Source organism: Oryzias melastigma, linkage group LG24, assembly GCF_002922805.2.
Source record: "Oryzias melastigma strain HK-1 linkage group LG24, ASM292280v2, whole genome shotgun sequence".
NCBI classification, from domain to species: domain Eukaryota; kingdom Metazoa; phylum Chordata; class Actinopteri; order Beloniformes; family Adrianichthyidae; genus Oryzias; species Oryzias melastigma.
This window is the reverse complement of record NC_050535.1, coordinates 1,449,760-1,471,646: the sequence shown is the minus strand read 5'-3', so window position 1 is coordinate 1,471,646 and position 21,887 is coordinate 1,449,760. Positions and strand designations below refer to the sequence as shown.

At 42.3% G+C, this 21,887-nt stretch overlaps 2 protein-coding genes across 5 annotated transcripts in view; both read left to right on the top strand.

Moving 5' to 3' along the window:
• The window catches only part of LOC112158335 (1-phosphatidylinositol 4,5-bisphosphate phosphodiesterase beta-1), a 123,393-nt gene extending 108,358 nt beyond the window's left edge, over window positions 1-15,035 (top strand). For 2 of the 4 annotated variants that reach the window (XM_024291634.2, XM_024291635.2), the window contains exon 33: window positions 10,114-11,976. In XM_024291634.2, coding sequence (XP_024147402.1) covers window positions 10,114-10,338 — 225 coding nt within the window. In that variant the 3' untranslated portion in view covers window positions 10,339-11,976. Of the gene's footprint in view, window positions 1-363; window positions 389-10,113; window positions 11,977-14,943 lie in introns of those variants that run through there. The other 2 variants (XM_036210630.1, XM_024291636.2) reach the window with 2 other exon arrangements.
• Window positions 15,036-17,416: 2,381 nt separating this feature from the next.
• Window positions 17,417-21,887, top strand: part of LOC112158337 (1-phosphatidylinositol 4,5-bisphosphate phosphodiesterase beta-4) — a gene marked incomplete in the record, with an annotated part of 71,632 nt that continues 67,161 nt past the window's right edge. Inside the window, 2 exon segments of the mRNA XM_024291638.2 lie at window positions 17,417-17,591; window positions 21,412-21,454.

The window sequence follows — 21,887 nt, the reverse complement described above, 5'->3', positions numbered from 1 at the left end:
TTTTTAATGTATTTTTTGTAAACTAATGACTGATTTATGCACTTTTTATTTAATATTTTTCAAGTTACCGACTCAGTTTTGTACTTTATGCTTCATTATTTGTAAATAAACACCAAATTTGGCCTTTATTTGATCCTTTCTGTAAACACTAATCTGTCTGTGGCCGTGGATCCTCCGGGTCAGACCTCTGGTCCGGTGTTGGCTCCGGTTAGCCCTCAGTGTGTTGTTGTGTTCTGTCCTTGACTGCGGTGTAATAACCGGAGTCCGGGTTCCATCCATCAACCCGTGCTGTCCGGCGGAGGCTCGGCTTTGCCTTCAGAGGCTCGCCGGGCTGTAACCCCGTCACTCTCCGTGTCCTTCTAGGACGAGCGGGCTGCGGCGGAGCGCGGTAAGGAAACGGCGTGAATCACTAACAGCTTACCGGTGTGTCGTTTGGCCACGCCCGGATCACACCCCGCTTTAGCCTCATGATGCCGGATCCTCGGCGGTGCGATCTGTGCAGCATGGTGACATCATGAGGGCCAGCAGATTGGCCTGCGTATTGTGAGATCGCACTCCGGCTGCGTGCTTGGACTCCGCTGATATTTCCTTTGGCAGGCCTCTCCACACCCACAGCCGCTTGGCGCATAAATCACCCAGACGGACCGATTCAGCCTTTATTTTTAAAGCTACGAGCCCCCGGAGGTCCTTCAAACCAACTGTCACGGGAGAGAGAGGGACACTTGTTTCCATCTTTATCCAAACATCATAAACATCATTATCAGTCGGTATTAAGATGAAAAGTTTTCTGGAATGTTCCACTGAGGTTGGTTGACTGTAGCTGGAGTTATTGGTGCTGGGGGGCGTTTGTTTGTCAAAAAGCAGCTTTGAGTCGTTGGGAAATCTCCGTTGCGACACCTCCACTCTTATCGTTTGGAGCCGTTCTGCTGGAGGTTTGCTGCTCTGCTTCTGGAGAGGTTTTGTTCCCGTTTATCTTCAGGTTTACCTGGAGATGAAGAAACACCTCCAGGTAAACCTGAAGACTGACTGCAGACGAACAGGAAATCCTCACACCTTCTGTATTCTCCTGACAGTTGGTCTGACTGAGAACCCTCAGCTTGTTTTTGGAGACGTTCTCATGCAAACCTCTAACAAAATGTCTTATTTTTGACTTTAGCACTGAACTTCTAACTGATGCACTCAGTCATATTCCTTCTTTTCTTGCGTTTATTTTGAGTCTGGTGACAACAAAGTACAAATATATAAATATAATGTGCATATTATTTTGAATTATGAGTAAAAGAAACTTCCATTGAGGGCAACCCCGCCCCTCTTCCCCTCCCTGCTGGCCTAGGCAGGCGTTTTTTCTTTTTCATTTGGGATTTTTTCATCTGATCCTGATTCATTTGAACAAAGAAATACTCATAATACTCAGAAAAATCCCACAGAATAACTATCTAAAAACACATTTTTGTTGGATTCAGTCTTTTAAATTCTGGGATGTTCACACCAAAAGATGCTCCTCCGTCCTCCTCAGCAGACATGCAGACCAACAACCCACACACTCCTCCAGAAATCAAACACCAACAACTGTGAAGCTCTGCAAAGTCATGATTCTGTAAACGTCCTTTTCAGAGGTAATCATCATCTTAACACGTCCTGATGGGATTCCATCCTCATCAACAATCAATTTATCGTTTTCCCTGAAGGTGTGAGCAGATTTTAAGACGTTTTGCCTCCATTAGCAGCACGAACAGGAAAGTGTTCGCCCTCTCTCTGCGTTTGGGAGGAACGCGTTGTTGCTTAATGACACTCGGCGTCGAGGCGTCACACCTCAACACCCCTCCTGGGATCTGAACCCCGTTAGGCTCCTCCTCCCTCCGCCACCTCCATGTTCTCATGGTTTCGGGGCCGTCCTGATTCCGTGCGTCACCTTCTCGTGAACGTTAGCTGTAAAACCTGCGAGTGAGTCACTGAAGCGGCTCCCAGGTCCAGCTTTGCCAGGAGAGGATGAAGCGCCGACTCCATAGAAGCACATCGAGAGCTTCACAGTGAAACGCTTCCTTCCACGGAGCAGCCGAGCCAATAGGAACGTGTTTGGTAGCCTCTGAATCTCTCATATAGTTCTGACCCAGATTCTTCTCTCAGCTCACTAATGGACATCTATAACCATCCCTGGTGGGACCCCTGAGTGCTGCATGACCCTTTACCATCGCATGAGCATGTGCTCGTGTTTGTGTTCGCATGAGTTGGATAAGCCTAAAAATGCAGCACAGCTACAAACGTAAAGCTGCATCGTCCTCAGTTAATGAGTTTGGGCCCAAAGTCAGGCCTTTTGTTACGTTGCTGCTTCTGAAAAATGAGTTCATGAATGTGACACTCCGGATGCAATGACTGTATATCTCAGATACAGGTAGAGCCGCCACGATTAATCGACTAATCGACAATTAAAATAGTCTAATTTAATGGTCAATTAGTCGTTACTGTATACTATATGGAGTCAGAGTGTAGTAAAGTGAAAAGTTAGAATAGCAATATACTAGCTTTATGTACTATTTTTGCATTTATTAAGGTTTTTTAGCTAATATTTTAGCTACACGCTAGCTGTTTTGGCTAACTTAGTATTTTTTTATTTTTTTGGCTGAATTTGGAGTTTAGCTAATGTTTCATCAGCATTCTGGTTATTTTGGCTAATTTGGGCTTTTTCTGTTTTTTAGAATATTTCACAGTTTAGCTACTATTTCAGCTACATGCTAGCTAATTTGGCTAATTTGGTATTTTTTCAGTTTTTGGTTAATTTGGAGTAAAGATATTTTTCAGCTACATGCTAGCTAATTTGGCTAATTTGGTATTTTTTCAGTTTTTGGCTAATTTGGAGTAAAGATATTTTTCAGCTACATGCTAGCTAATTTGGCTAATTAAGTATTTTTTCAGTTTTTAGGCTATTTTGAAGTTTAGCTAATGTTTTAGCCACATGCTAGTTGCTTTGGCCAACAGGCTTTTTCTGTTTTTTAAGCAAATTTATAATTTAACTAATATTTTAGCTGTCTATCAATTTCAGCATCTTTAGCGAACAAATTCAGCTTACAGCATTCACACTAGCATTATTGCAGGTAATACTATATACAGTATCTAGTTCATAATTATGTTAAAAAGTTACAGTTTTAAGTTTTAAAAATGTAGTTTTAGAGTGTTTAATAAATGTTTATCCTGTTCGACCTCAGGTTTGTCTGGATTTTGGGATCTCGTGGGATTCAGTTTGACACTCCTGATCTATACATCTCACTACGTCACTCCTACGTCTTATACAAGTGTTCACCCCGACTTGTTGCCCGCAGCATACCCGTTGAAAAAACGTATGCGAACATTTTGTCTCTACAGACTCTACTGACTGGTCTATGACCTTGAGTTTTGCGCGTTTGACCATTTTTTGGCCGTATCCCCGTCAGGACAGTTGGGACTAAGGCTCCTCTCAAAGTCGGGAGCATGTGCTGGACTGAACCACAGACAGACGTGGCGGGATTTCAGGATGTGCTCCTCGGTGTCACCGTCCTGTTAATGAGCCAATCAAAACAAGCCGCAGGAGTCGGCAGAGCCCAGCGTGAACAGGAAAGCTGTGTCTACACACCTCAGGATTACAGCGTTCTTCCTCGTGTTAAGGTCACATGGTCTCCAGGTCGACATCGTAATCCCTTTGTGTTCCTGACGGTCTTTCACTAGCTTTACTTTAATGAATTACTTCTTGATCTAGGATGTGTAAAACCCAGTGGATGGAGAGTCCGACTGCTCGTGTCGTCACTAGCAACCGTCCTCTCCACACTTGTTCTGGCTGTGAAAGTCTCTATTGTTGTTGTTGACGAGACAATATGTTTCACAACATGGTGCGTTGGTGTGCGGCGGCGGAGATTATGATGTAGGGCGCACGCAGGTTCTCCGCTTGATCTGGCGGTGTCTTCCGACAGACACACATCCTCCTTCCCTCATCAAAGCAGGAGTCCTGCGCGGTCGTCATGGAAACTCAGATCCCCCCGCCTCCCACCCCTCCCCAGCTCTCATATCCTGCTCTATCCTTCATGACGCTCCGCAATCTGTTAATTTGGAACCGAGTCCTCGTGGCGAAATCCGGAGGATAGAGGTCGAGGCGGCAGGGAGGAGAAAAAAGATGGACCCACTCCTCTGTGACCTTAACGTTTTCCCCGGTGCTGGAGAGGCGGCCACCATGTTCCATCATCACAGACTTCAATTTGCATCACTGCTTACTGACACAATTACATCAATAATGCACTGGTGTGCACAGACTCACACCGGGAACACACACCGGGAACACCGAGTACAAAAACACAGACTGGGAGGTACGACCAGCTCGGGTCCTCGGAGCTCTGTGAGGAAGGCTGGTGTTTTAGATCAGCGCTGAGCGTCCTCACATGTGCTAATGAGGCTCTCCAGGCCGGAGGAAGACCCTGAGACCTGTCCTCGCTTCTGCTGGGAGTCTGAGCTCTTTCATGATCCTTCAGAGGACGACTTTAAGGTGAAAAAGACGCTTATGGAAGAGCTAAGTATGTCAAAATGTTAGGAAGCTTTGATTTTATGAACACAAACAAACACATTTGTTCATTTCTGGTTTGAATCTCTAAACATTCAGATTTAGTTCCTTTTCTTTCCTTTGAAGGTAATAAAATAATTTTGGAAATAGTGAATTAAACCTCAACCTAAAAACAGATGACATCACTTTTTAAAAAATGAACAAAATTAAAATCTCTTCTAGGGCTCAAAAAATATTTTAAACAAAACCCACGTGTCGGGATATCCATTTTGAAATTATTATGGGATGGTCACAGGACCTCCCATTTTGTGTCAAAATGGGAACATTTGGCAAAAATGTATCTTGAAACTTTTGTTCCAGCGATCTTCATGAAATTTAGCACTCCCGCCACCTTGATAAGTTTACAGCCCAAATTTGATTGACTTTTGACCTCGGAAAGAACCGCCATCTTGAATTAAAAAGAGCTTCGCTTTTAGGCCCTTCTACAAATGTAATCTTAATTTTAGTCTGTTGGCTCGTAATTCCTCCAGCATCATTGCAAAGCTTCTTGGGAAAAAAAATTTTTTTAAAGTTTGTTGATTTTGAGCTGCATTAGAGTTGCGAGCTAGCAAAAGTAGCGTTCCCTTGTTGCTCGCACATTTTTTATTGAAATATTGCAAAAATATATAAGATGAATCCTCGTCTCATGCTGATTGAAATAATATAACATCTGATATGACTATGTTAGAAATGTGGGCGTGGCTATCAAAAAACCTCCGTTGCCAAGGAAATAAAAAAATTTACTTTTACCGATTTTTCCAAAAACCACCTAGATCTGTTCCTCACTTCTAGGCGACCAAAAAATAAAATAGTTGCTAAGGAGAGAAAACTGATAGAAAAGCCGCCATTTTGTGTCAAAATGTGAAATTTAGCAGTTTTTACATTTTGCCACAAAATGGGAAAAGAAACCTTTTGTTCCAGCGATCTTCATGAAATCTAGCACGCACACGACCTTAATAAGTTTTCACTCACAACCAAAATTTTGTTGACCTTTGACCTCGGGAAGAGACGCCATCTTGAATTTAAAAAAAAAAAACATCACCTTTACTCCCTTCTACAAATGGAAACTCCTCGTAGGGATTCTAGTCTATCACCTCCAAACTCCTCGAGCATCATTGGGAAGCTAGTTGGGAAAAAAAAAATTGGTTTTAAAGTTTATAGATTTTGAGCGGCGTTAGCGTGGCGAGCTAGCAAAAGTAGCGTTCCCTTGTTGCTCGCATATTTTTCACTGAAATATTTTGAAAATGTGATACATGAATCCTTGTCTCATGCCGATTGAAATGATATGGCATTTGATATGAAAATGTTTGAAATGTGGGCGTGGTTAAGAAAAAACCTCTGTTGCTAAGGAAATCAGAAAATGTACTTTTGCAGATTTTTGTAAAAGTGACATCAAACTGTCCGTCATGTCAAGGCGATAAAAAAGTAAAATGGTTGCTAAGGAGAGAAAACAAACAGAGAAGCCGCCATTTTGAAAAATGTGTTTTTTTAATGACTGGGTGGGAGGGGCAGATGAGGTGAGTGAGGGGCGGTGAAGAGCCATACTGGTTCATTTTTTCCCCCTCGATTTCTATACTTATAACAGATACATTTAGATGAAGTGCTGGTTTTGATGCTCCGCCCCCCCACCAATGAAAAGCACATCCAAGTACGTTTTTCTCCTAAAAGCCTTCATTGCTGACAAGGTCACAGTCGCCGACCTTTTCCCAGAACCGGGTCAGCCTAATTGGGCCGTGTTTGGACGGTAGTTCAGGATACACACGGTTAATAAGCCGCACAGTGAGACTTTAGTAGGGAGATGGCATAAAGCTAAAGTCAGGACTGTAAAATAAATGTTCGGCAGACCAGGAGGTTCGGGGAAACTGCAGAAGGCCTCATGTCACAGCTCAGAGCTAAATGAATGTGGCTCTTTGGAGGCTCTCGGTGCTTCCCTCGACAGATCCTCAAAACGAGGACAGCTGGTGAAGAAGGTCACCGAGTGATGTATTTTCAGAAAGGCAGAAATGTGTGTGTGTTTTGTTAGGCACGTTTTTTTTTTCTTTCCGTGTGTGGAGGAGATGTGCTGACAGTTTGCTTACAGACACAGATCTGGAAACTCGTCCAAAGAGAAATAGAACAAACAAGTTAAAGTTGCATTTCTGCCATATTTTTGACAGTTTTTTCAACAGGCTTTTATAAAGTAAAAACATACATGTATGTGGTTTGGATTTAGTCCGTTTCATGACCTTGATCTTGGGAAGAAGCCGCCATCTTGAATTTCCAAAACAAACAAGCAAAAAAAAAAAATTTAAAAAATCACCGTCTACAAATTTAAACTCATCCTATTGAATTCAGTCTTTCACCTCCTAACTGCTCGAGCATCACTGGGAAGCTACTTGGAAAAAAATGTTGGTTTTGATATTTTAGCATTTAAACGACGTTAGCGTGGCTAGCTTGCAAAAGTGGCTCTTCCCCAGTTGCTCACACATTTATTACCAAAAAATTGTGAAAACATGAATCATTGGTTCAAGCTGAACGAAACAATATAACATACAATATGAATATATTAGGAATGTGGGCGTGGTCAACAAAAAACCTCCGTTTCCAAGGAAATCGAAAAATTTACTTTTGCCGATTCTTCTCAAAATGACACAGACTTGTTTGTCACATCTGGGAGACCAAAAAATAAGATGGTTGCTATGGAGATAAAACCAACAGAGAGGCCGCCATTTTGAAAAATGTGTTTTTTCCTGATTTTTTTCCGATCTGATCAGGGTTGCAGGGGCAGAAGGGGTCATGTAGCAGCTGCTCACCCAGTTGGGGGGGTCAAAACGGGATAAAAAGGGAGAGGTGGGCGGCATCTGCCGCCATGCACCACCGCTTGCTGCTTTCATTATTTATTAATACCGATCATTACAGCAACTTTTGTCACAGAAGCTCTTCCAGGATTTCATTTAATCTGTTCTCTCTTGTGATGAAATGACCCACTGTGTAACACAATCCCTAATATGATAGTTCCACCGCCATACATGACAATTAAAAAATCTGTTTTAAATTTGAATGAAATCTTCTATTGTGAAGATGCTTTTAGTCAAATTTTTTGAGTTATTACAAACTTTCCTTCTTATTTTCATCAACATTCCACCATGAAAGCTTTAAAAAAAACGTCTTTTTCTGTTTATAAACTCTGTTCTTGCATAAAAAGTCTAGTTTCTGCATAACAAATACGTTTTCAATTCAGTCTCCTGACAGAACGAAGTTCCTAAAATGAGGCAGCTGTAACTTCTCGACTCCTCCTGCATCTCCATCCTCCTCTGAGAATCTTGATTCCTACAGCCGTCCTTCTGCTGAAGCAAACTATTGTCTCCGCTCGGCATCCCGACTCCGCAGCCCTCCAGATTCGCTGATTACAAAGATAGCACATGGATTTGCTGTGGGAGGAGCCTGGCGCCCCTCAGACGGCGGCAGCTTTAGGAGCCAGCGTGGCATCAGAGGAGATGAAAGATGTCAGCTTTAATCACTGGCTGTTTATGCCTCCGTGAGCCAGGTGAAAGCAAACGCAGGCAGGCGCACAAAAGGTGCGTCCCGTCCTTAAGTAGGTCGCACGCAGAGTGGAGCGGAGCGGGGGGCGGAGCCCGCCGCGGTGCATCTTTAGACATCTGCTTTTGATGTGAAGGATGGCCGTTGTGTGGGACCCCCAGAGAGAGTGAGACGGAGGAAGGAGGCGGCGTTTCAGAGAAGGTGACCTTGACGCGGAGCTGGGTGGGGGTTTGAGCTGCTGCTGCAGCATCAGGGAATCCGCTTCATCCCGTCGGGAGCAGGAGCTGCGTCAGTCGCCTCCATCGTCCTGCTGCTTCACTTTGGAACATTTTTAGAAATATTCAACAGATATGGAGAAAAGGCAGCTCGCCTGTGAAGTTGAATAGATTTTTACAAATATTTCGTAGGATTATGTAACTTGCTTCTCCCGTTTATCACAATGGGAAAAATGTCTTTGTTTAAACAAGTTAAAAAATATAGAATACAAAATGTTAAACTTTGTTATATGCGAAAAAAAATTGCCAGATAGAATTTGTTTGGTGAAAATAAGTTGTAATGTACATTTTTTTCGTGAGCTTTAAGGTTAATTTGACAGTTTTTTCAAAGTGTTCAAATAAAAACAAAAAAAATTGGAATAAATAAAGTTAGAAAAATTCTCCAAATTTAAAAAAAAATAATTCATTTGGAATATAACTAATATTTTGGTGTATTATTCTGGGACGTTGAAATATTCCTTCTTAAAATAATTGTATTTTTGCCCAAAAAAGAGAATTTGAAGAACTAAATCCACTTATCTTTATTTCTAAGCCTTAAATCATCCTCAAGTAAGACTAGAATTACACATTGTAAGATAAATTATATGTGTATTTACTTTTAAACTTAAATTTATTTGTTCAGCGTTTTAAGACAAATAAAAACATTCCATTAAAAAAATGTAAAAAAGAATCACTTGTTTTTTTAAGTGCCGCTCCGATCATATTTGAATTTATCTTCAAAGTGTTCCCAGAAGTCGTTTAACTTAGATTTTTATCAAAGATCAAAATACCTGTGTGGTTTTCTAGGACATAGTTTCTGCAGAGCAGAAGAGGTCGTTCACAGAGCAACCCCGCCCCCACTTCCCCTCCCAGGTACTGGGAGCTCAGACCAGAGAGTTAAACTCAATTAAGTTTTTTTTTCAATTATGTTTTTTTTGTCTGAATGAAAAAATAGAAATGTAACTTTAATCTTAATTTTCTTTATATTTGTTCTGCATCGTCAGAAAAATGCAACAAGAACATGTTTTTCTTCAGAGACTTTAAATAGATATTGAATAAAATGAGATGTTATTGTCTGAATAGATATTATTTGTTCTGATTAAGTGTTTTTGTGGTGGATTTTGTGTTTTTGCAGTTTTATTAGGAACACATTCTTCACTATTGGATACTACAGAATCAGAGCTAATAGAAGCTGCAGCATCATTAGCATCATTAGCATCATTAGCATCATTAGCATCATTAGCATCATTAGCATCCTTGCTATGGATGAAGTTTCTGTGAAGCAAATACTTTAAGTTTTCTTAATCTCCGATCAGACATCTCTTAAAGGAGAAGCAAACGATGCTGAGGACCTCCACCACACCCACACAGCTTCATGAACACCTGAGCAGACACAAAAACCTGCATGTGGTTGGAGGTGAAACTCTCAGGTGAAACTCCATCTGAACTCACAGGTGTTTCCGATCCCCGAACGCTGACGTGAGCTGAGGGACTCTGACACTCTTCGTCTTAGCAGCTTTTCTTCTAATTACCGCCCTCCCTGGGGGGCCGGCTCAGTAGTTAAACAGGGATTTGCATTCCAGCAATTATTGGATCACAATGGAATGAATCCAATCTTGTCATCTGTAATCACTTGGGCGTCTTTGCCTCCCAGAAAACAGTTTCTGAGTCGGCGGCGGCCCTGAACTCCGTGATGTCTTCATGTCCGGCGTGCGTTCACTAGTACCGGTCGGGATCGCGGATCCTTTCTCTCTCCGCTGACCCGGTCTCTCTCCTCAGTTGCAGAGCGATCTGGACCAGGAGTACCAGGACAAGTTTCGCCGGCTACCCGTTGAGATCCAAGAGTTCGTCCAGGACGGCAGCAAGGCCAAACAGAGCGGCGACCTCATCCACGGAGTCCTCGTGTCCTCCTCCACCTCCGAGAAACTCAACCACAAGGCGTCGCAGTCCGAGGACGACACGGAGGAGGGCTCGTCGGAACATGTCTACGACACGGCCCTTTAGGACCCCTTTGCTCCACTCTGTGACTTTATTTCAAAATCGAGGATGAAACTCCCTCACATTGTAAGCGATGGGAGGATTAGGGGACAGTTGGTGAGTAGAGGGCCTCTCTGCGTGAGAAGCGTTTGTTGTAAATAACCTTTTTGTGCGTTTGTATGTACGTTGTTGTCTCTTTTGGTACGGCCACAGGAGGTGGTACAACACTAACTACTTGCAGGAAAAGACTTTTACTTGAACTTTTGCACAGAGATTAGTTTCTTTTCATTTCTCCGTCATCGGGACGTTGTAGGGAGATGTGGCGTGCCAAGACTTTTTGATTGTCCAATCTTCAGTCCGCCGCTTCACTGTGCAGACCGGCTGACCCCGCCCAGCCTCCATGGTTACAGTCCTCGTGTTGCACTGACCGTCATGACTTTGGTTTGCTTTCTGGTTCTCACAGAGTTAATCCTACGTGTTGCTGCTAAATATTTGGATCCACTTTAACACAGTTTAGTTATACATGGGATGTTGATTTTTAACAAGTTTGCATCATTTGTGAGCAGTTCTGTCCCAGCGGGAGCAAAGGGAATCGTGCTGTACAGCGTCTGCATGTATCTGAACTGTAACCGTTACAGTAGGTGTGTAGCAGACATGTTAATAATAATCCCTGTAAATAGTCATCACTCCTGAGTGCGCTGTGACTGTACCTGCTCAACCGTTGACATTGTGGCTCACTGAACAGGACTGAGGGATGTTTGTGTTTCTGTCGCTGCTCGTTTGCCCTCCAGAACTCAAACAGTCCATCCAGGACGTTCAAACACGAGCAGATCCTGTTGTGGTTTACAGGTAGCCGTTCCCTTGTGTACCCACAGGTGCATTCAGGAGCAACCTGACACTTCAGCCCACGCGCTCACCTCTCAGAATTTACAGAGGGATTCTTTTGTTGAGTTTACGCCGGCGTTTGGCTGGACCTCCTCCTCCTCTAACCACTCCCACTTTCTGTACCGATGAGGTAAAGAAAACTACGCTTAAGTTTGCAATTCTGAGTATTTCTTTTTTAAAATTAGTTGTGTCGTTTGAAAAAGATCGTATTTGTGACATTGAAAATATGCTAACAGCTTCAGGCTCCGCCCCATTCCGATGCATCCACTTGTAGACATCTAGATTCGTGGATGTCTTGGTTTCCCTCGTCTGCTCGCCATTTTTGTTGCACTGGTAACGTTATTCGGCTAGCGCGAGAGCATGTAAACAGAGAGCTCTCATCAATAGTGAAAGGGGGTGGAGTTATACAAAGGCCACAGCTCAAGCTACGTTCACACTGTTCTCGGCAATGCACATTCAGGCCGCCACATCAAATGAAAGGTCAACGGAAACGTGGATAATTGCGAGTTTATGAAAAAAAAACAGTTTTTACGACTGTTTCTGTCTCCACGTACAAACAATCAATATAAGCTTACCCAATTACGTGTTTCCTGCTTCTGCATCCAAGATTCTCGTATTTACAGTTCACGCATAGATTTACACTGTCATTGGGCTCCGTGTGCAAAAAGGTCTAGTAAACTTAAATTATTTTTTTGCTTCTACGTTCAAAACTCAAGTTTATGTTTTCTCACGTTGCTAGAAAAGTTTTTAAGGACTGTTTTTGGCCTCCACGTACAAAAAGTCAATATAAGTTTTCCTGCGTTTATGCGTTTATGTGTTCAAGCATAACTACGCAAGTTTTGACGACTACTTCCTGTCTCCACCTACAAAATGGATGTAAATCCGCCTAAATGCGTGTTTCTTGTTTCTGCGGTCAAAATACACACAGTTACGTGTTGACCATAGCTCCGCACATTTTTACCACTATTTCATACTTCACGTACAAAAACAATCAATGTAAACTTGCTTAAATGCGTGTTTGTTGCTTCTGCGTTGAAAACTTTAGCGTTTACGTGTTCAGGCGTAACTACCCAAGTTTTTACGACTGTTTTAGGGTTGCACATAAAAATTAGTTTACGTACTCTTGGCTAACTGCGGGTTATCTCACTTCTGGGTCTCACATGTACTTGTTGACGTATAGCTACCCAAGTTTTTGGGCTCCACGCACAACAAACTCGCCTAAATGTGCGATTCTTGTTTCTGTGCTCAAAACTCTCGTGTTTACTAGGACTGGGTTGATAAAATCGATTAATCGATTTGAATCACCTAACAGATCAATAATCGATTCATACAAATATAAATCGTTTTAGCACATAAAGCCTGCTAGCTTGATGCTAACGCTTAATGGAATTTCCATAGGACGGCTAATGCTAACGGTTGGCCTGAACATCTTTATTTACTCACAGAAATGAATTTTCTAAATTCTTAAGGAAATATTTTTTGAAGTAACGATTTGTGGTCTAAAACACAATTTTTCCTCATAATGTCTTCTTCTGGAATAAGGTGTAATACTATAGCATGATCTCCACCTAGTGGCCAAACTGAAACGTCCTCCAGGAGAAGCAGAACAATGTTTACCATGTTAATGATCTGAAGATTTTAGTTAGAACTTCTCCTTAGAGAATCACTGTAACTCTGGATGATATTAACAATCTCATTATTTCACTGATACATTTACAGGATGTGAACAGATTGATATAAATATGTATAAAACATATAGTAGATTATTTATGTTTTTCAAAACATGTGTCTAAATGTGTAAACTCAAAATTGAATTGAAGGATCAAAAGAATAAAAATCAATCAGAATTGAATCGCTGTTGTGGATCAAATCATTTCTGGAAATTCTAATCAATACCCAGCTCTAGCGTTTACGTGTTTACACGCAGCTACGCAACTTTTGACGTTGTTTTCTGTCTCCACATACAAAAATGTCTACGTAAAATCCCCTAAATACGTGATTCTTGCTTCTCTGTGTAAGACTCCCTGGTTTACGTGTTCACTCATAGCTACACAAGTTTATTCAACTGTTTTGGGTCTTCATGAACTATAAGTTCAGCCATTGAAGCCGCGCTCCAAATCCAATTAGATGGAACTTTGACCAGTGAGGGACCCAGATTTAATAATGATGTAGGGACGGTATTTTACAGAAGTACCAAACGTACGAACATTGATTATGGAGGAGAAATTGAAAACAGCGGTTTGTTTTTTCAGCCAGAAATGTGTGACAGGAAGTCTTTCCTTTACGGGAATAGAGCTGTGGAAGAACAAGCCTGGAGCCAGATTCACCAGATCTGAACCGGTCCAAAGCTCTTCCACTGTAGGTGCACGTCTGGCGTGAACGTATAAACGTGCATTCAAAGCCCGGTGTGAACGTAGCATCAGAGGTGAACTTCTAAGGGACTCCTGCCGCTCTGCAGAGACTATGTCATGGACATCAACACTCGTTTTCTGATGTTGTCTGAAATCGGTGTGAACATAACTGAAGACCACTGAAACGACCTCTTGAGAGTGGATCAGGAGACACCCGGAGTGGGACTTTAAAGCCTCGTTTCCACTGAGGGCTACGGTCCAACATTTTGAGCGTTTCCATTCCAAAATGGACCGATTATTGGGCCCCCGTTGGTTGTAGGTCCATAGAAAAATGGACCGGACCGGTTAGGGCGGAGCTACTTTTGAAAGTCACAATCTTCTTTCAGACACCCTGAAATACTCCGACTTGGAGAGGAATCCGGGCCGAAGCGCTCCGTGGAAACAAAGCCTCAGTCATACATTGAGACTTCCTGCCTGTCCAGTGCCCCCCCCCTCAAAGAGCATGTGAAATCATACAGAACTATTCTCTTTCAAGAGGACTGCTTGTCAGAACAGTCAAAACGATGCTGTGAGAGTCTCGTGCCTTCGAGAGGCTCGGCCATGTTTGATGTTGAATGTGTAAATCGCAGCACTGCTGTTGTTCATGTGCTCCACCAAGTCGTCTGGTATCAGATCCATGTGTGCACTTCTATTGCAGAACCACTACTGAGAGATGCTTGTAATGCCCGAGCGAGGGAAGACTTGACCAGTCTGAAGAGTGTGTACCTGGAACTGTAAATGTATGTAAAGCTGAGAGGAGTACACAGTGTGGAGGGAACGTGTACTTTGAAATAAATGTGGCCATTGTTGTACTTGGAGTGGAGACGTGAGTCTTTGTGTTTTTTCTCATTTATTTCTGCCTCTTTGAACGTGTTTTGTGTGTCGGATCTCGTGAAAACAGTCGTCTGATCCCCTTACTGACAGTTAAAAGGTTTTTAAAGGTCATAGGTTTGTGTTTAAACTGTATTCTGCTCATAAAGCCGTTCCATGAGCCGTACGCTGACAAAGTGATGGAGAACCTTCACGTTTGGGGAGTGGATCTGTCTGTTTTCGCTAGCTGTTACTTTTCATGCATGCCGTTTAAATTTAGCCGCGCCTGGAGGCTGTGTTTGCATTCGGAATATATTAATCTGCTGCAAAACTCAAAAGAAACTGGGCTGATGCGCCGCGCGTCCGGGCCCTTCCACGCCTGCACTTCCTCCTCAGGGGGCGTTACCGCCGCTGATGTGCCGCTTTGTCCTTCTCTGAAGGACCCCCAACGTGGGTTCAAACCCGCCCGGTCAACCAGAAGCTAATTAACCCCCAAATGTAGAAGGAACGAGTGTTTTTAATCAGATTCTCTGGGTTATGTAAACAGCGACGGCCCTCCAAACTCTGGGATATTATCGCCGCGTCTGTCCATCTGCCAGAGGAGATGAGAGGAGGAGTCGTTAACGGGCTTTAATGAGGCACGCCGGGCGGCAGAAGAGGAGACGACCACGGGGAGATACTTGGCAAGTACACTAAGCCATCACACATAAATAGACACTTGGAGTCTCGGAGATACGTCTCTGTTTTTACCCTAAATTCATTCCCAGGAGCCTCCTTTTGCCCCACTGGAAGCTAATCCAGCCCTAATCCTGATCCTAAAATGGAAACTTAATCTGGTTTGGATGAAATTTGATGCGTTTATGACAACAAAAGGATCAGATTTCAACTCCTAAAGATTCAAACTGATTTAGATTTTTGTTTTCTTTTGGGAGTTTTTATATTTGTTACATCCTGCCAAATTGTGGTACATAAGTCAAAAACATAATTATGTAATTTTTGATATAATTCGAGTAAAAACTAAGAATGGAATCATGGAAACGTGTGAGGACTCCTATATGGACAGAAAGTCGCAGTGAGTGAGCGATGAGTCGATCAGCTTTACGCCGGCTCTCTGGAGCAAGAAGGCGGCGCCAAATCCTTCTCCACACCCCGCAGCGGAGCGGGACGAAGGGCGGAGACACTCTGTCCGCTCTCTGGGAGTCCAGGAGGACCTCAGGCCGCCAACCTGCAGAACGAAGGCGCTTCAGGGAAAGAGCAGCCCGAAGGAGCCATGAGCACAGAGAGACTTTAGTGTTTAAAAACACATATTTAGATGTTTTCTTTAAATTATCGGAGAACATCTGTTTGAAACACATTCTCACTCCCAGGTTGGCACATATTGAGGTTTGGTTAAGGACCCTCTGGGTCAAAAATTGATGTTTTAGGTGTCCCCAACTTGTTGGTGTGCTGGCTGTTCCCATGAAATCACGGGTGTCGGGTGCCGGGTTAGGTTTAGGGTATCGGTACCATCCGCGTCCTGAACCAGCAAGGATAAGTGGGCCCCATATGGTTAAAAAGGGGGCAAAAAAATGGGGGTCTCAGTCGGGTTTGTCCACCGTTTCTGTGGTGGCCCCAGCTGTGTTTGCCTCGCTACGCTAGACAGCTGCTCCGTGGACAGCAGGTCTGCTCGCTACAGACAAGCTCACTGGTTCGATGCAGTGGAGCTAGCTAGCACGCTACGCGGTCCCCCGGGCAGCTAGCAAACGTAGCAAGCCTACCCACTCAAGCCAAAGTGGGCACACACAGGTGGGGCCACCTCGGAAACTCAGACAAACCCGTTGGAGGCCACATTTTCTGCCCACTTTGAAGCTTTGCTGGATGGGCGAGGACCAATCTGTGTGCTGTATTTCGGTAAAACGTTAATTTTTGATGCAGGAGTCCTTAACCAAATGTCAAAATGTAACGATTTGGGAATAAGAATGTGCTTCAATATGTTACCAGATCAAGATAACATCATATAAAATGACCTGAGGGGCTGCGGCCCCCCGGGACCTTGACTCTGACACATCGTTTAGAGAAAAGGTGAGGATGAAATCCTTGGAAAAGTGAGAACTACAGACATTATTTGTTTGCATTTTCTTATATTTTTCACTCAAGAGCAACATTTACATTTACAAATCATAGTTATGACCGTATAAACAATATTTCTTCTTCCAATATTTTTTCTCTCGTTGCTTTTCCCCGCTCCCATAATTCCTAACCAATGATTAAAGAGATCTTTAGTCATGTGGTTTGTTTACAAGCTTTGGTCTGGAATAAACACAAAGTTCTGGTCCAGACTAAGCAGACTGGGTCTGGACCCGCAGACTTTTCCAGTCAGAATAGACACGTTTGGGTTTTTTTTAACCCTCTTTTTTTGGAAAAAGCCTTAATCCTGATCCTAAACCGAACCTTAATCTGGTTTGGATGAAATACGATTTGTTTAAGAATCCTGATTTTAGTAAAGAACACAGTTATGTCGTGTTTATTTTGAGTTGAAATGCAAACTCAGGATGGAGAAGTGTGTGAAAAACTGCCGGAGTTTAAAGCATTTTCACACAGCAGCAGCATTTCCAGACGATCATCTGAAAACGTTCGTCTTCTCTGCGGTGATGACCCTAGAAACAGATTTCTCACATTTCTTTGTCTCCAAAACATTGAAAAGGCTCTAAAATAGCAGACTGTTCCTAAAAAGAGATAAAAATATCCAGAATGAGTCAAAAAGAGCAGCACTAATAATAGAAATATTGTAAAAACAGGAGGGGGGGGCAGTGTTTGTCTTCATGGACGCCACAGCAGTCAGCTGTTCAGGGGGAGGAGCCTCGCGGAGCCCTGCTGGATGACTCACTCCTCTGTCAACCCAAGGCGCACTCATTCACTCATTTGCGCACCGCTCCGAACGCACACGCAGGGCCGTGCGCGCACGAGGACGACCGCGTACGCGCACGGGGCTTTAGGTTGGTGGAGGCCGTGGGAGGGAGGGAGGGAGGGGGGTCGTCTGAGGAGGAGGGGGGTTCCTGATCAAAGCGCTCCGGGGCCGCTCATTCTCCGCTGGAGGGCGAGTGGAGCGGGAGGAACGGGAGGAACGGGAGCACCGGGACGCTCCGGGACAGAGGAGAGGAAGCCCGCGCCCGCGCCGCCGCCGGACCCGCGCGCTCCGCACAGCTCCAACATCACGTAAGGAACCGGCGCTCCGGAAACGTCCGAACCCCGCTCGCATCCCTCAGACTCACGCATCCTCCGTCCGGCTGGCCGCGCACACACAGCTGGAGGAGACGGTAGCATTCGCTAGCTAGCGCCAGCGGCTTCCAGCGCGCGTTCTGCGGATAAATGCGGGCTTTTCACGTGCGCGTTTGTGCGTTTGCGCCTTTCTTTGTGCGGAATGTGAGCCGGCGGCCGCGCGCGAACTTCATCAAATCCGGTTATTGATGTTTCCAGCGGCGGGAGGCTAAAGCTATGGAGCTGCCAACATGTCAGAAATATCCAACATCCACAGAGTTCAGTTTAGAGGCTGTACTTCTCTTAAATGTGTATTTACACAATAAAAAAACGTGTTAATTGTTTTATTTACAATTCTAAATTAGGCTTTTATTGTTTGTAAATACAAGTTGTTTATTTAATGGGATCAGTGGGAGGAGTTAACAATTGTGTTTATGAAGGGATTGTAAATTTAAAAATGCAAGCTTTGCTTAATCCGACTCACTGTAGTCCAGATTAGTCGGGTTTTTCTTCAGTAATGTTACAGGAAGTTTGATTTCTGTTTTTTTTTTTTATCTTCAAACTCTAGAAATTGAGGTTTAAAACACAAAAGACTGGAAAAAGGTGCAGAAAAAGGACAAACGGATCGATGTGGAAAGCGGATCAACTGTGCAGTATTTTTATGTTTTGAAGTAATTAAAGTATTAAAAAATACAAACGTACAAATTAAATTCAGAAAAAGTACGTACAGCTAAATATTTAGGCTACAAATGTGAGAAAATGTATGTTTTTATAATGACTTTTATTTTTAACTATTTATTTTGTGTTTATTATTATTATTTAGTTATTTATATAAAGCACTCTCTAGCAGGAAAAGTTATATATAAATAAAGTGTAATTTAAAATGGATAAATTAATAAAAACACTAAATCATATTAAATATTCAAAATAATCATCAAAAACGTCCAAAATAAAAATTAAAAATGACAGTATTTGTGTCATTAATACATAGAAGACTGAATATTTGTGGATAAGAACATTTTCATGATTCATTTGTGTGAATTTTCGTTGTTTCCGTCCTCCACTGTTGCCAAAAAAACCTGTGGGATTCAACCGTGAGACTCGCCGCACTTTGACTGTAACCGTACAGGAAGCAGAATCCATAGATTTACTTAGATGTTTGTTACTTTACCCACCGGCTTTAAACACTTTTACCTAAACATTTTTTATTGAATTGAATAAAACTTTATTGATCCCACAAATGGAAAATGACCTAATAATTATTTTACTTTTGGTTGAGTTTAGCTTTGTTTGTCGGTTATGATGCAATAATAAACCAAATATAAACGTAATTATGAAAATGTTTGTAGTATTACTTCTAAACTAACTTAAGTCAATAAAAAATGATATTAATTTATTTAAAATAGAAATATCAAAAGGAACGATCACAGAGGTGTGAAGAAACGCTCCGTATAGGATCTCCTAGAAGATGAAGTTAATCCAGAAGGATCACTTTGATCTGGAGAATCAGGAAGGTGTCGGTAAAACGTGAATCCCTTCAGTCAGGAGGTAAAACGAGACTTTCCAAACATCACTTCACAATGAGAAGCGGGAGCTGCAAGGCATTCTGGGTAGTCATTCCAGAGTAAATAGAGGCGGTGTCAGAGATGAGTTTGTGCTGTAAGTTACAGGATGTTTCACTGATGAAGATATGAAGATGAAAAAATGCTAAAAAATGTCTCAGTTTCAGTTTTACAAGAGAAATAAATGTATTTCTGTGGCAAAATTAACTTATTTTGAAAAACTAAATCAAGTTTTAGTGACTAGGATTTTTCTAAAATTGTATAATTTTTTTTGGTTTATTTAAATGAAATGAAGAATTTTTGACTGATTCCTACGAGGTCTGTTTATACAGTGAACTTACTTTAGTTCAGCCAAATGTAAAGAATTTTACTGAGATGAAAAGCAAGTTTATCCAAAATCTGTACATTTTACACGAGTATTTTATAATCTTAACCTTTAACCATAATTCCAGACTACAGCTACACGATCACTAACAGTAAAGTTTTTACCTGTAAACCCGAGAGCACGAATGATACTGAGACGGATCTGGAGCTGCGTTCTCTCTGGCGTGCGTTCAAGAGCTCAACGGGAGTTTTTGGAGGCACTTTTAGCATATGTGTTCACAGTGGGAGGACATTTGGTGGGAAATGTCAAAGCGGTGAGGATCTGGCCAATCCCGCTTTCATACTCCGGTATATAAAAACTCAGAGTTATATAATCCAGAACTTCTCCCTCATGATTGATCTAAACGGTTTGTACTTCCGTGTTTTAAAACCAAATCTGAGTTTGGCCAAAGGTCAATCGGGTTCATTTTTAATTTGGAACGTAGAGCCCAGAAATCATCAACAATAGAGCTTTAAACTCCTGAAATCGGCACATTTTCAAGTTTGTTTTTAATTAGAAATGTTTGAACAAACGGATCCACTGCAGATGTTTTTCATTCTAACGATGATCGTTTTTATGACGGAACACTGGAACTGAGAATGGAATAAAATAAAATAGAATAGAATAGAACAGAATAGGATTAAGGCTGCATGATGTTATTAAAGTTTCTAATATGCAGAACTATTGATCAATATTGAAATGACAACATGAATGTCGATACATAAACATGTCGCAAAACAACTAATACATCATTTTCATTTCACTGGATCAGATTTATTCAAATAAACTCAACAAAACACGAGTTATAAAATAGAATAGAATACAGTACAGTACAATAAAGTACAGTATAGTACAATAAATTACAGTACAGCAGAGTACAAAACAATACATTATAGTACAATACAGTACAATAGAATACAATATGGTAAAATACATTACAGTACAGGGAAGTACATCACAATATAATAGAGTACAGTTTAGTACAGTACAGTACTGTTCAATAAAATACAGTTCACTACAGTATAGTATTTTATAGTACAATACAATACAGTACAGTACCTTAGAGTACACTACAGTACAGTACAGTATCTTAGAGTACAATACAATACAGTACAGTACAACACAATATAATACAACACAATACAATACAATATAATACAATATAGTTCAGTACTGTATAGTATCGTATAGTACAGGACAATACAGTACAGTAAAGTACAGTATAGTACAATACAATATAATACAATAGATACTTTTCATGGGAGTTTGTTGGTCCTTATTAGATGATTCACACAGATTACAACACAATAAAATAAAACATAAATAAAGAATGTGTTAAAATACAATAAATCCCCCAATAAAAACAGTTAAAAAAGAGAATTAATCCAGAGAACGAAAAGCCAAACCTTTTAGAAGTCTCTGGAGCGCCTCCCCTCTCATCCTGCAGGACTCACAGGAGCTGGAACTTCTGGAGAACTTCTGGAGAACTTCCATTCTAACATGGATGTAATGCAGCTGAGAAACTGACAAACCTAAACTCAAACTTCCACTCGGGAACGATTCTCCCAACATCAAACTTCCACTCGGGAACGATTCTCCCAACACTCAAACTTCCACAGCCAGAGCGGAAAAGGCAAACAGACGTCAGACGGTGTGGTAGTACGTGGAGGATTTAGAGCCCTGGACAGCTCTGCCTCCTCCGTGGGTCGTATTTAATCCTCCTGGAGGAGTCGGAGGAATGCGTGTAAACCTCTCTGGACGGTTTTTAGATGTTTTTGGCCAAATAAGTCCATCCTTAAAGCCTCTGTGATCCAGAAGTCTCTTCTTCCATTCTGTCCTTTTTTGTCTGCAGGCGAAGACATGAGCGTCTCCCTCTGAGAGCGGATGCTGAGCTGGTGAGTTCCTCGCTTGTTTTCACTCGGTTCTGGTCGGGTTCTGACAGACAGAACCTAAGAATAGTCCCAGCTTCGTGCACAAGTTTCCATCTGGTGCATCGTTTCATTCTGATAATCTGGACTCACTAGAGCCACTGATGAAATGATTCCTGCTGTCCATGAAACAAACCTACTGGAGATGTTTGCTCCTCCTCACTCCTCCTGACTCCTCATTCCTCCTGACTCCTCCTGACTCCTCCTGACTCCTCGGTCCTCCTGACTCCTCCTGACTCCTCTCTCCTCCTCACTCCTCTTGACTCCTCCCTTCTCCTGACTCCTCCTCACTCCTTCTGACTCCTCGCTCCTCCTGACTCCTCCTGACTCCTCTCTCCTCCTCACTCCTCCTGACTCTTCCTCACTCCTTCTGACTCCTCACTCCTCCTGACTCCTCACT